Source organism: Echinops telfairi, unplaced genomic scaffold (assembly GCF_000313985.2).
Source record: "Echinops telfairi isolate 266 unplaced genomic scaffold, ASM31398v2 ScPeMD7_1713;HRSCAF=2227, whole genome shotgun sequence".
Classification (NCBI taxonomy): Eukaryota; Metazoa; Chordata; class Mammalia; order Afrosoricida; family Tenrecidae; genus Echinops; species Echinops telfairi.
The window spans coordinates 6,958,568-6,971,743 of NW_022105611.1; the positions used below are offsets into that span (position 1 = coordinate 6,958,568).

The 13,176-nt window shown below is 45.2% G+C and overlaps 1 protein-coding gene across 1 annotated transcript in view; it reads left to right on the plus strand.

Annotated features, from left to right (window-relative positions):
* ME3 (malic enzyme 3) overlaps positions 1–13,176 on the plus strand; it is a gene marked incomplete at its 5' end in the record, with an annotated part of 218,681 nt that overhangs the window by 134,193 nt on the left and 71,312 nt on the right. Inside the window, 2 exons of the mRNA XM_004708884.3 lie at positions 3,394–3,469; positions 12,213–12,374. Of these exons, the coding sequence (XP_004708941.2) occupies positions 3,394–3,469; positions 12,213–12,374 (238 nt within the window). The remainder of the gene's footprint in view (positions 1–3,393; positions 3,470–12,212; positions 12,375–13,176) is intronic.

Genomic DNA, 13,176 nt, shown 5'->3' on the forward strand with positions numbered 1-13,176 from the left:
TCACTGAAGGACCTGGACTAATGGAGAACTGTGCATCTAGAACTGTGCGGGTTTCCATGGCAACGGGAAAAGGAGAGGACTCTTAAGCACTCCTACTCAGAAATGTCTGTCATGTTGCAACCACGCCTATTTATTGACCAAAGCAAGTCACAAGTGACCGTGCCTCACTTTGGTGAATCATGCACGTGCAGACTGCCATGTGTCCAGGAGAGAGAGAACCAGATGTTCTTCGTGAACAGAACAAATTGCTTCCATACATGATTAGAAAGAAAAGTTTCAACTCTGTTCCAAGTTAAATAGCATAATGAAAATAGTTTCAGGCCACATGAGTTCAATGTGGGGAAGAATATAGTAGGTGCCCCATGCCCTACCCCATAGCCCACTGCTGGAGTTGCCCTACTCCTGTGGCTACCTTTCTCTGACTTTGATCACTGGACCCTAATGGCCCCGGATCAGCCAAGAGAGAATGTGGTTCACTTTATTGGAAACTGAAGCATGAAGTCTAAAGCTGAGAATGCCACAAAATCAGGGAACAACGATTACAGCCAAACACTTCCTGCATGCATTCCCGAGAGCACGAACATGTCCGCACTCAGCTACGAACCTGAAAGCTGGCAGTTCCTCCTGCCTCAACAAGGGCCCGGTGATCTACTTTCTAATCCGGCGCACAGATCTGCTCTGACATGTGGGGTCGCACAATGGATGTTTGGGGTTCTTTTTTGGGGGGGGGCAGGGGAAGGTAAGGTGGTTCTCTTCAAACAGTAATGTTCCAAGTACACAATCAATATGATTTTAAGTATGGACATTTTTTTACTTACTCACAGTTTTTCAGAAATACTTGTTTGTATGTTATGTAAAACAGGACATATATAACCTAAGCTCTGAATTCCATTGGCCAGCCATATTTACAATATATTTTTTTCTTTTATCATGTTCCAAAATTGCTTCCCTAAGGTAAACAGGAAAAACTTGGGAGGAGTAATCAGTGGCTAAAATTATTTTTGTTTTTTTCCTGTGAGTGTCTCTCGCCTAGACGTCCATGTTCGCAGCACTAAGAGTGGCGAAGGACGTTCGGTTCTTATGACTCAGAGGGATCATTAGCCTTGACCAGGCTCCGGTTCTAATAGCTCACTGCAGGATGTGCAGCACCTTGGGATCCCAGGCAGCCTAGAAGTCACTCAAAAGCTGGAAACGTGGCTGCCGGAGCTTCGAGGAGCTTGCCCCCTTCCTGACTCCCTTTGTGTCTTGGAGCAGGAGGATAACATCATGCTGTAACAGATCGCATCTGCTGTCCGACAATGCCTCACAGGGCACACCACTCATCCCTGGGTGTTTTTCCTCCTTCCCAGGGAGAGAGTCCTGGATCAGACCCGGCTGTGGGGTACAGAGAGACCCCTGGCAGATGCTTGTGGGCACTTTTCATGCATTAGGCCATTCAGTCTTCATAAGTGCCCCACAAGATAGGCCATTCCTGTTCTGATTTTGCAGATGGAGAAACTGAGGCTCTGTGAGGTTAAGGAATGAAAAATAAAGCTCCAAGCTGCAAAGATTGGTCCCTGTCCAGAGGGAAAACAGAGTGCTAAAAACCAATGACACATGGGAACAATTAGTCCAGTGGATTAATGAACCACACAAACATCAGTCTCCACTATGCTGAGTGCAGGTGCCTGACTACCAATACCAAGTGTTCTGCAAGGGATCACGTTAGGGCAGTGGTCCTCAACTTTCCTCATGCTGCGACCCTTTCATACAGTGCCTCATGTGGTGGTGAACCCCAACCATAAATTTTTTTTATTGCTACTTCATACCTGTAATTGTGCTACTGTTATGAATCAGACAACCCCTGTGAAAGGGTCATTCACCCTCCAAAGGGGTCACGACCCATAGGTTGAGAACTGCTGCCTTAGGAGGTCCTAGATAGAGTGGGAGAAAAATGTGGAGTAAGACTCAAAATCACAAAAGTCCAGGTTTACTGGTCAGAGAGAGATGGAGGGCACCTCTAAGATTATGGCCCTCAGTCCTCCTGGAGGTCTGGAACGGAACTCCCCCCTGTGCTCAGTTTTCTGCCAAACAATAGACAGGACGTTATGGAGAACGACTAACACTAGGAAGGTGTGCCCACCTTGGAAGCACCATAACTTGAGATTGAAAGGGCACCATTTACCAAAGGGTAATGTTTGGAAGATTGCTAAGAAGGAGGAATAGAAAGAGGCAGCCCAGGAAGGACAGGGAGAAGTGATGTGGGGTTGAGGGAATTGGGAAGAACAAACAAACTGCATGCGTACTATTGAATGTAGCTGCCGATCTGTTCAGTGACTGTGCACCCAATGCACCATCGAAAGTCCAAACAAGCAAGGAGACACAAAGTGGACAGTGCAATCGGATTTAAATCAGGTCCTCCTGCCTCCAGAGGTGATGATCTTTCAAACTGGAATCATCGTAAGGGAGCACAGCAGAAAGATGTAAACCATGAAGCGAGTCCACTCTTCCTGGAGTGCGCCACTGCTGGGGGACCACACACCTGGGGCTCCCACCTCATCCTTTTCTGCGGGTTCTGAGTCAGCCTTTGTTATGGAGGACAGGCCTGCTGACTACACACACACACACACACACACACACACACCACCAGCCTCCTCGCCTGGAGGCCCTCACGGAATAGGCCCCAAGTCTACACTGTTCTGAAAGTCAACAGAGCGGTTCCTAGATCCTTCCTGATACTGAATTGATTGTCGCTCATAGTGACCCCACAGCACCATAGTTTTTGCAGGGCTGTAAATTATAGAAGCAGACTACCACTTCTTTCTCTAGCTGAGCAGCTGGTGGGTTTGAACCTCTGACCTTTCAGTTAGTGGTCAAACATTTAACCACTATGCCACTAGGATTCCAGGTAAAAAAATGGCCCACTCCTCTTCCCATCATCAGCTTCATTCCATAGCACAAGGGGCTTTGTGCCCATGTGTGTGGACACCCCACATGTCCATTTTCTAGTTAGAAATCCACTCACAAGAAATATGGCCTATACTCTGGAGGTGAGACCTAGGGAAGAGACCCCCACGTTACCTGGAAGTAGGCTTGGGACCATGTGGGCAGGGAATTGTGGAGTCCGGGTACCTGTGGTCCAGAGGAAGGGGAAGATAGTACAGACTCCATTGAGCTCGGCCTCAGGGACCCCCATCTCTGTAGGGAGATGTTATTGGAGGAGAGACAGAGAAATGCCTTTAATTGTTGGGGCATTGGTCAGAGACACCTCTTGCCCAGGGTTTTGTTGTTGTTGTTGTTTTTCAAAATTAGATGCAATGACACATAATACTTATAGTCTTTGCTCTGGCCACAGTCTGACTTCTGGTCTCCCCCTCTCTCCCCACCCCCACGCCTTCTGTTTTGCTCTCCCAGTGGGCTGTTTATCACCATTCATGACAAGGGACACATCGCAACGATGCTAAACTCTTGGCCAGAAGACAATATTAAGGTAAGAGCTGGTTTTCTTTTTTAATTCCTCTGTCCTTGGATGAAGCCTTTCATCTGGAGTCAGACTCTTTCCCAGGTATAAAATGAGACACTGAAAGTAACATATGCCACCACTCTTTGCCAGGCGGAAAACAGAGACCTTTCACAGCCAAGCACAAAGGCACCGAGGAGCAGAAGTGCTCATTCATTAGGCACCCATGTGAAATCCTCCCCTGCGGGAGTGCTGGAGGATCAGGAGGGCAGTCAGGAAATGGATCTAAAGATATGGTCATCAGATCTTGTCCAGCGCTCACTAAGTACACGGTGGTAACCTCTGTGATGGAGACAGGCAGAAAGCAGATGTAGACCCTCCTCTCAAGAAGCTAGTAGCTCTTGAAGGAAAGAAGACAAGAGACACATTGGGCTCACAAGGTGAAGCATGGTCCAATATAAACCAGGTAAGGAAAAGTGCCGAGGCGGTTCAAAAGAAGCAGATGACTCTTAGTGTGAAGGCAGCCTGGGAAACCTTCCTGGAGGAAGTGACTTAGAGGACAAACTTGCCCCCACTCATCCTCCTCTCCCTGAGGGCCTTAGAGAATAGTTCCCTGTCTGCTGTGTGCAGAATCCAGGGAAAGGCTACAGCCCACTTTGAGAACTGTTATTCTCTCTCTTGACTTTGCGTAGGGTTTAGAAATAAATCCTGCTCTCTACGGCCCTTGTGGAGTGAAGGAGGGAGTAGCAGGGTGACCCTGCCTTCAGTGAGCTAGAGCCTGAGTTGAGAGTGGAGTCTGGATAGACAGGCCAACAGAATGGGAACAGTGCACCAAGAAATAAAGCTTTTGATGGATATTTGGGAAAGTGTCCTCCTGGGTGTGTCGGGGAGCAAGGGGAGATAGATACAGGGCAAAACAAACTTGACACTTCTTCCTGGAGTATTCATTTTACTCACACAATAGAGAGAGAACCCTTTTATGTAATAAGTAAGCACAATCATATAGTATAATCATAAAAAACAATAATCCAGGATGCATATTAATTTTAATCTAAAGCATTCAGCTTTATAGAAAAAATTTTCAGGCCCTGCCTATACTCCCCAACATCCTCCTCTCATGAGGACTTCTATGGAAGAGTTTGAGGGGTTCTTGCCCCGTAAGGTCGTTGTCACTCCTGCACACAAAATGGGTGAAGCGAAGAGGCATGACATCTGCTGGCTGTTGTTGAGGACATTTCTGGCCCAGGAGCTGGAAGGGTTGGTGCGGACAGAGTATTGTTAGAAGTAACTCTCAGGGGCAATAAGAGAACTCAACACCACCACCCTACCTGTTCATTAGGAGACGGTGGCACGGCCACCGTTGTTTTCTCTCCACTGTCTCCCTCCCTCGGTCCCTGTCAATTCACTCAGCCACTCCACGCCACCCTACTGGACACCAAATCCAGCCATCTCTCAGTAGCTTTTGATGTCCCACTCATTTGGGGCCCTCTGGAGGGATATTAGGATTCGCCAATGGAAGAAGCAGGGCAGGGCTTTGGCTCTAAGGGAGCTAAGCCTTGGGCTTCAACCATGGCCATGGTGAACAGCTCATTCTGTACATTTCTGACTAGCTGTGATTCTGCCAGGTGCTTTTCTTCCTGAATATCTGCCTAGAATCCATTGACATGCAGGCTTGGCCCTGCAGGTTTGGGGCTCAGTTCTGGAAGACGCACATTCCCAAGGCATGTCCAGGGTGTGTCAATAAAAAATTCTTGAGGATATGATTAGAAGCCAGCATACTGCAAGCTGCCCTGAGAGAGCATTCTGAGGAGTTCTGATCAAACCAGTCCTTCCCACCTTCCGGGACAGTTCAATAGTGGTGAAACTGTGTGCATAGAAAGTGCTCAGTAGCTGCTGAACTGCATTGAATCAACACAGTCAGCGGATGTGTTCAGCACCTGCTATCTTCCTGGCACAGGAGCCCGAGTGGTAGCTTCTCCACGAACACAGAAGGACCTTTGTGCATGTTATGAGAAATTAGAAATTATTACCAAAATAAGTAACCCTTCTTACCCAGTAAAAACATGACATCCCTTGCTCCAGGCTTACATGGAAGTGCTCTTGGCTGGATTTCAGGTCCCAATTGTTGCGGTTGTCAAAGCATCACTTATACACTGTGCCCAGAGCCTACTGTATGGGACATAAAATGAGAAGGGGAAAAAACAACAACCTGGATCTTGCCCCAGAATTCCTTCACTTTAGTTGGGAAACCAAGATGGATATAACCAAGCAGAGCCACAGGAACTCAACATCTGTAGACTTCAACCAGCACATAAGAAGCCTTAGCATCGTAGTGGTTATACATTGGGTTCAAACACAAGGTCAACCGTTCAAAACCACCAGCTGCTCCACAGGAAACAGATGAGGCTTCCTATTTCCATCAAGAGTTACCCCCAAAAAAGAGTTACTCACTTCTAGAACTCACAGGGGAAGTTCTACCCTGTCCTATGGGGGTCGCTATGCATCGGAAATGACTTGATGGCAGTGTTTTTTCGTTTTCTGTATCCAGCATGCTAATTTCCAGAGATGGAAAAGCAATGGTTGTGATTTTAGATTTTAGAAGAAAAGAAAGAAACTGGGGCTTTGGGGTCAGACCACAAACTAAGAGAGACATCCAGAGCGCCCAATGAAATTGTAGGATATATGATCTGATGTGAGCCAGCACCATCTGGTTCAAGGACATTAAAAAATATGAGTAATATCAACTTTGTTAGAGTTCCCTGGGGGTTCAGGGATAAGACAAGTGTGTAGGCCTGAGCTGGACATGCTTAAAGTCTAATTAGAAAGCTCAACATAGTTAGAGTGTGTCTGAACTGCCAGCGTGGGGCATGGAGTCATCAGGGTGGGCCGTGTCATGACTGGAGGTGGAGCAGGCAGATGTTACTAACACCGCAGTGTGGAGAGACTGGAGAAGTCTAAGGCCCGTCCTGAGACCCCATCCTTGAGGGTCACAGGCCACCAGGGAAGCCTAGATATGTATGATTTGACTTTCACTATTTTCTGTTTTTATTTGATGATTTTTTAATTCAACATTATGTTTTGTTCTTGTTGTTTTATTGCTGTATTAAGTGTACTGGTAATAAAACATTTGAGAACTTTGACTATACAGGCAACATTTTAAAGTCTCTAGTTCAAAGTTTTAAATTTTAAATTTAAGTGTTAAAGTGACTTTCAAATATTGCCTATAAACTCAGTTTTAAAACTAATTTTTAAAACAAGATCACCTAGATTTTAGACTTTTAGAAAAAACGGGTCAAAACAAAATCACCTAGATTTCAGATTTCCCTAGAAAAAATGGGCCATTCTGTCCACTGGGCCTGCAGTTTGGTTTTCAAACACGTCCATGAGTGCTGACGGGGCTACACCATTTACGTGTCTTTTTTGAAGCCCTTCGCTCCTCCCTCTGCAGCTGCCATCTCAGAGCTGTAGAATAGTCCACGCAGCTGTCGTCCGTCTTGTCTACTGATGTGTTTTTATCTAGTTGCTTTAAAAAAAAGTGGAGATGAGTGTCTCCCTGCCTAGGTAGGGAATCTCTGCTACTTAACTTCTTTATGGTACTTTGGAGTTGACAAGAGCTGCTAACCACAAGGTCAGTGGTTCAAACCCGCTAGCAACTCTGCAGGAGAAAGATGAGCTGTCTGATCCTGTAAAGATTTATAGTCTCGACAACCCCATGAGTCAGAATCAACTCAACGACTGTGGGTTTATGCTTTGAGTTTGGGAACTAGCAAAGGACAGCCCCTTTACTTCTTCACTTACAATTTTTTCACCATTACCATGATCAGAGTGGGAAAAGGAGTGCTTCTGGAACCCCCAGCCTGGGTTTTGAAGCCTGGATAGTAGTATATCTTTTTGCAGGTGAGCAAGCTAACTAATCAACTTGCCCAGAGTCACCTAAAGAAAGGGTTTTGATGCCCTAACCACAGCCCCCTCTGGCCCAGTTGCTGCGTGAGGGAAGCATAGGTTTTCCAGGGATGGATGTCAATGAATTGCTGATGCTGGGCTGAGGGTTAGGATGGCTCAGAGGAGCTCCTGAATCTACTTGGAAGATAAAAAATGACTTTCTATGGCCTTGAAGACTGAAAGGAGAACTGAAAACAGAGCTGTAAGGGAAACAGACCAAAGGGAATGAAGCCAAAGCCCAGGGCTGGTGAGACCATGGAGTTCTCTGGGCCCCTCGGTGCAGGGAGGAGGGGCGGGCCAGGCCACCCCTGCTATCCATCGTAAATCACAGAGGAGTGAGAACTGCCTTTCTGACTCTTTCCCACAGTAGCCATTGCCTGGAACCAGGAGAAAGGTTCATCTGAGAATAGCCCTCCTCCTTAACAGCTTTCCCAAGCTCCTAAATCTCGTCCCCATCCCATTCCCAACAGCTGCACAGGAGCAGGTACTGAGAGGTAGTTGGGATAGTGGAGCCAGGGGAGCACCCTCTGGCACAAGGCACCAGCCATTTGGACATTTCAGCAGGAGCCAGATTGCCAGCGCTAAGTTCTGCCTTCTCATCATGCAATACCCCACGTGCATTCTCACTCTGTACCCAGTGTCAGGGGTTGGATTTCCTAGGATGCGGTCACTAACATAGAGACCATTATATAAGACATATATTAGGGTGTGCTTTTAGGATCAACAGCTGTGTGGAGAGAAGGAAGTTGGATAGGGCAGTGGGAGGGATTTGGCTGCAGTGAGACCTCAAGAAAGACTCAACTGACCCTTGAGAAGGCTCATGATCTGAGATGTCCCTAATAGTTGTCCCAAGTTAGGGCAGGAGAGACAGGCGTTTAGGACCCTGCATTAACCAATCATTGGATACAAGCTCGGGTAGTAAATCCTTTACCCATTGAAGTATGCCAGGGCAGCCCAACACTATATCTACCACGCACAGCACTTTGCTAAGTGATCTTCATAGATTGACTCATTGAATGCTCCTAACCACCCTGTGAGATACAAAACTCACTGCCATCGAGTTGATTCCAACTTCCAGCGACCCTGTAGGACATTGCTGAACTGCCCACTGTGGGTTTTAGGAACTGTAACTCTTAACAGGAGTAGAAACCCACATCTTCCGAGGAAAGACTGGTAGTTTTGAACTGCTGACCTTGCAGTTAGCAGCCCAATCCATATCCAACTATGCCACAGGGTTCTTGTTTGTAAGACACAGCAGAAGTTATGATAATTCCCATTCTAACACCAAGGAAACTAAGAGGCTAAGTCCTTTGCTAATGGGTAGTGGAACAAAGATTTAAAGCTAAAGAGCTGGCATTATTTATATTGTGTGACGAAAGAAAGAAAAATAAGCAACAAAGGAGGAAGAAGAGAAAAAGAGGGATGGGAGGGAAAGAGGGAAACAAAGAAGAAGAAATGGGATGTCATACCTAGTATGTCCACTGAAGCCAGAGCCAGCAGAAACTAGGAATTCGGATTATTGGGTCCGTCTTGGGATAGTCCTATTGGGTCCAGCAAGGGATGTGGGCAATAAGCCAGAGCACAGCAGGTAGAGGAAGAAGGAGGGCATTGCTTCCCAAAATGCCCTTTAGTCCTCTGAAGGACAAAGGAGTTTTGAGTTATAAATCCCTTTCAGACAAGAAAAATGTGATTCTGTAGTTTACTGAGTTTTTCTATGCTTTGAAACTCAAGGATAATGCCTCATGCCCCATCAGGTTTTTGACAATCGATTGAACTGGTGGCTGGAAGCATTAGCTCCACTGATGTCATGAAAAATAAAATGTAGCATCTTCTCTCTGAACAGTGGTAGTATAGCCAAGGCCTAACTTCTATCCACCAGGAAAGACTTTGTACTCTATGCTGGATGTGGCACATTGTCCAAAAGACATTGATCGAGCGCATATCACACTGAGACACCAGGCTAAATGCTGAGAATTCAAAGATGACAAGACCCACTACTATGAAAAACAAGGAAATGTGTTAACTATAGAGCAGGAGGAGAAATGCTAGGTGCTGCAGGATTGGAAAAGCTCTAAAAATCTGGAGGATAAGAACTTCCAGAAGGGAAGCAAAGTGCTTTTAAACTGTTTCTTGGAACATAATTCAGATTAAAGAGATACAGAGGATGAGGAGTAAAAGGACCTGTAGCAAAGAAAGTACAAACCTTGTGCAAAATTAGAAGTACTCTAACTTAGATGGAGCATGAAGTTGGTAAAAAGAAAATGCAAAGAGCAAATTTAACTAGGCCATAGAATACCTGGAAATGATGGTCTAAAATCCTTAGGCCTTATTTTATAGACAGAAGGAACCAACCATGAAAGGTTTGGAGACAAAAAAGTGATAAGCCTGGTTGGTCTCAGGAAAATGAAATTGAGTGTGAAGAATCTAGAGTAGAGAGGCCAGTCATGGCAGTTTTTGATACATGTCTTCATTCTGCAGGCATAGTTCTGCTGTAGTGAACGAGTGTTTTTGAATTATGGGTAACCTGTGTCTAACCCTCATTGTTTTCATAAACAGGATTCAGTCACTTAAAAATTTAAATAAATGTAAGTTCATATGCCATGTATTTTAGTCTAAAAACCTTTCCTATATATGAATACTCTTCTGGTCTCAAAAGTATTTTAAATTCTATACAATCAGCTAATTTAATTATACTATTACTAGAATTAACAAAGGCCTTATGGAAGTTATTTATATTATTTATTAAAAAGCTGATAATGTGGCCACTAAAGTGGAACAGAGATATATAACAACCTTAGATATATGAATAGATTTTGAGTACCCACTTAGCCATAAACTCTAAACTAAGAATAATCAGTTCTTATAATATGGCCTTGCTCAATTGATATTTACCCAATTAAAGGGACCACTGAAGATGTGGGTGCTATAGTAAAGTGTGGTGAATAAAACAGATGGTGCCTGACAGAAAGAATTGTGCCTGGGGTCTTAAAAGCTTGTCTTAAAACAAGAAGCCATCTAAGTGACGGGTCAGTTAAACATACATGGAAGAAGTACATCAACCTGTGAGATTCCAGGATTGTAAATAATAAAATCTAAGATCAGATGAGGGAATTATATTAGAGCTTAAATTCTGAGCACCCAATTGCAATGTTCGATAGCAGTGAAAGCCCCAAATCCATCTGCAAAGTCTCCACATAAATTAGGCTTCCAGTGAATCCCCTCTGACCATTGACCAGTGTCGTAAATAGCCGTGCCCTCAGACAGAATGCAGTGGAAAGTGAATTAATGCAGAAATGGCTTAAAATTTAACACCTTATCATTTGTTTTCCCATTTGACTCATTTTAAATTTGTCCTAGTTTTCATTATTTTCTGCTCTCTTTTGGATTGAGTTTGATTGTTCTGGTTGTTGGTGTGTTTGTTTTTAGTTTTTGGTCTTCTGGTATGATTTTATTCATATGAAATCCCAGATAGGTAGATCTATAGAGACAGTAACTAAATTGGTAAATTATGTATTACTATTATTATTTCCATTTTGTGGAAAATTGGGGATCTGAAAATTTACATAGGTACTCATAATTATACATGGTCTATCATCCAAATGCCTAGATTCATATACTGGTTATCCCATTCCAAAGCCCTAGCTCTTAGTCCTGATTGCTCGCAAAGGTAAACTGTGCGCACACACAAAGTTAAGTAGGAACTTTTTAACTAGCACAAAGTTAAATAGGTGCTCTCATCATCAAATGATTAGTAGCACTATTTGCAAACTGGGCATGCAGTGGGTCCTTAATAAATGTGGAAGACAGACAGACCAAACCAAAGAGTGAGCCGGCCAGCTAGGTGTATGGTAGATACACATATAACAAGTTTGGGGAAAAGAGAAATTGCATTCGATTGTAATGGGCAGGATTTGCACTGCTGGAGAAGGGGAGTAGGACCTTCAGGAGAGATGAATCCAGAGACTAGGATGAACCCATTGGACGCGGCAGTGGGTGCATTCAGAGGGGGTCTGGAGGAGAGAGGGAGCCCTTTTGGCTAGGGGGAACAGTTGTGTACAGACGTGTAGCACCTAAGGGCTAGTCCCTGCTTACTTAGTTTCGCAGGTGACCAAACCGAAGCCCCTTCCTCCAGGATCTGGCATAGTGTCTTATGCAAAATGGGCTCTTGATAAATGTTTATTAAATGAATGAATGGCAGCATCGCACCACCAACTGCACCAGATCATTGTTTGCCACAGTATAAGCGGTACCTCCACTGGTGTTTGAGAACCTCTTCATTTTAGGTTAAAAGAGTGGCCTCAGCAAACATCAGAAGAAAATCTGGTTCCTTGGAAATTAGATTTATATATATTTTTCCCCAGGAGCAGATACAACAGCACTAAACAGGTCCCTAAAACCTTGGAGCTGTAGCAGCAGGAGAAGCATTTGTTCTTACTGTCCTTCATTATGTCCTTTCAGGGATGTGGCCCCTTCCTCCTCTCCCCCCACCAGATAACAGACTGTTTCTCTAAAAGGGAGAGTGAAGAGATGTGGTTTGCTTCTCACTGTTCAAGGATCCCCCACACCCACCCTCCGAAGGTGTCTTCCCACCATCTCTCCTCCGGGAAGATTCCCACCAACCTGCCAGTGGGAGGAAGTGGTGGGGGTGGGGGTGGGGGGGAGTATGGGCCACCTACAGCTGAATGCGCCCTCTGACCTTTGCCCAGACAACAGGATTCACCCCCCAGCAAAATCAGTAGTGGTCACACCTGATGTGCTAAGGCTGTAAAACAGGCCGCCTTTTCCCACAAGTACTGCCCCTGACTAATGGTGTCCCCGCTGTGTTTTTCAGGCCGTGGTGGTGACGGATGGGGAACGCATACTGGGTTTGGGAGACCTGGGCTGCTACGGCATGGGCATCCCGGTGGGAAAGCTGGCCCTGTACACTGCGTGTGGGGGCGTGAACCCGCAGCAGTGCCTCCCTGTCCTGCTGGACGTCGGCACCAACAACGAGGTAACGGACACACTGCGCAGGCCAGGAACTCTGCCACCAGAAGGTGCCCGCTGGGATTGGGGGGTAGGACAGTTACGGTCCCTGTATGCTGCAAATAGTTAACACCAGTGGTGGGATTCAGCCGGTTCGCACTGGTTCGGCAGAATCAATGACCTAATTTTTTGTTGAGCTGGCAAACAGGTTGCTAAAATGGCCCGTGTAATCAGGGTTCTCTAAGGTGAGCGGTCCAAAGTGGAAATCACAAATTCACATTCCTTACTCTTTTTTAAGTTCCTCTGTGCAACAGCGTGTTCTAAGTGCCCATGTAATGTTCATTCTGTCCTCAGATATAAAAAATTCGGGCAACTATGGTTATAATATTTATTTACTCATTTTTGAAATGAATACTACATACATAGGATGTAAAGAGAAAAAGTGCCAATCAGAGGGTGACACGTAGTCACTCATTTCAGCTTTGTGTGATGTCCAAAAGTCCCATGAGACACTGAGTGCATTACGCAATACCTGAAAGTGTCCAAGTAGCTAAAAATATTGTGAGACCAATACCTCTAAGTTTGTAAAAGTGGAGAGGGGTTTTTCAAACATGAATATAATATGTTCGGAGAAGTTGCCTATTTCTAATACATCAAACACAATGACTTTTAAAAATCATTTTGGGGGGGACTCATACAACCCTTATCACAATGCGTCCATCCATTGTGTCAAGCTCATGTGTACATTTGTTGCCCTCATCATTCTCACAACACTTTCTTTCTGAGCTCCTCATTGTTTTCTCTCCTTCCATCCCCCATCCTCCCTCCCT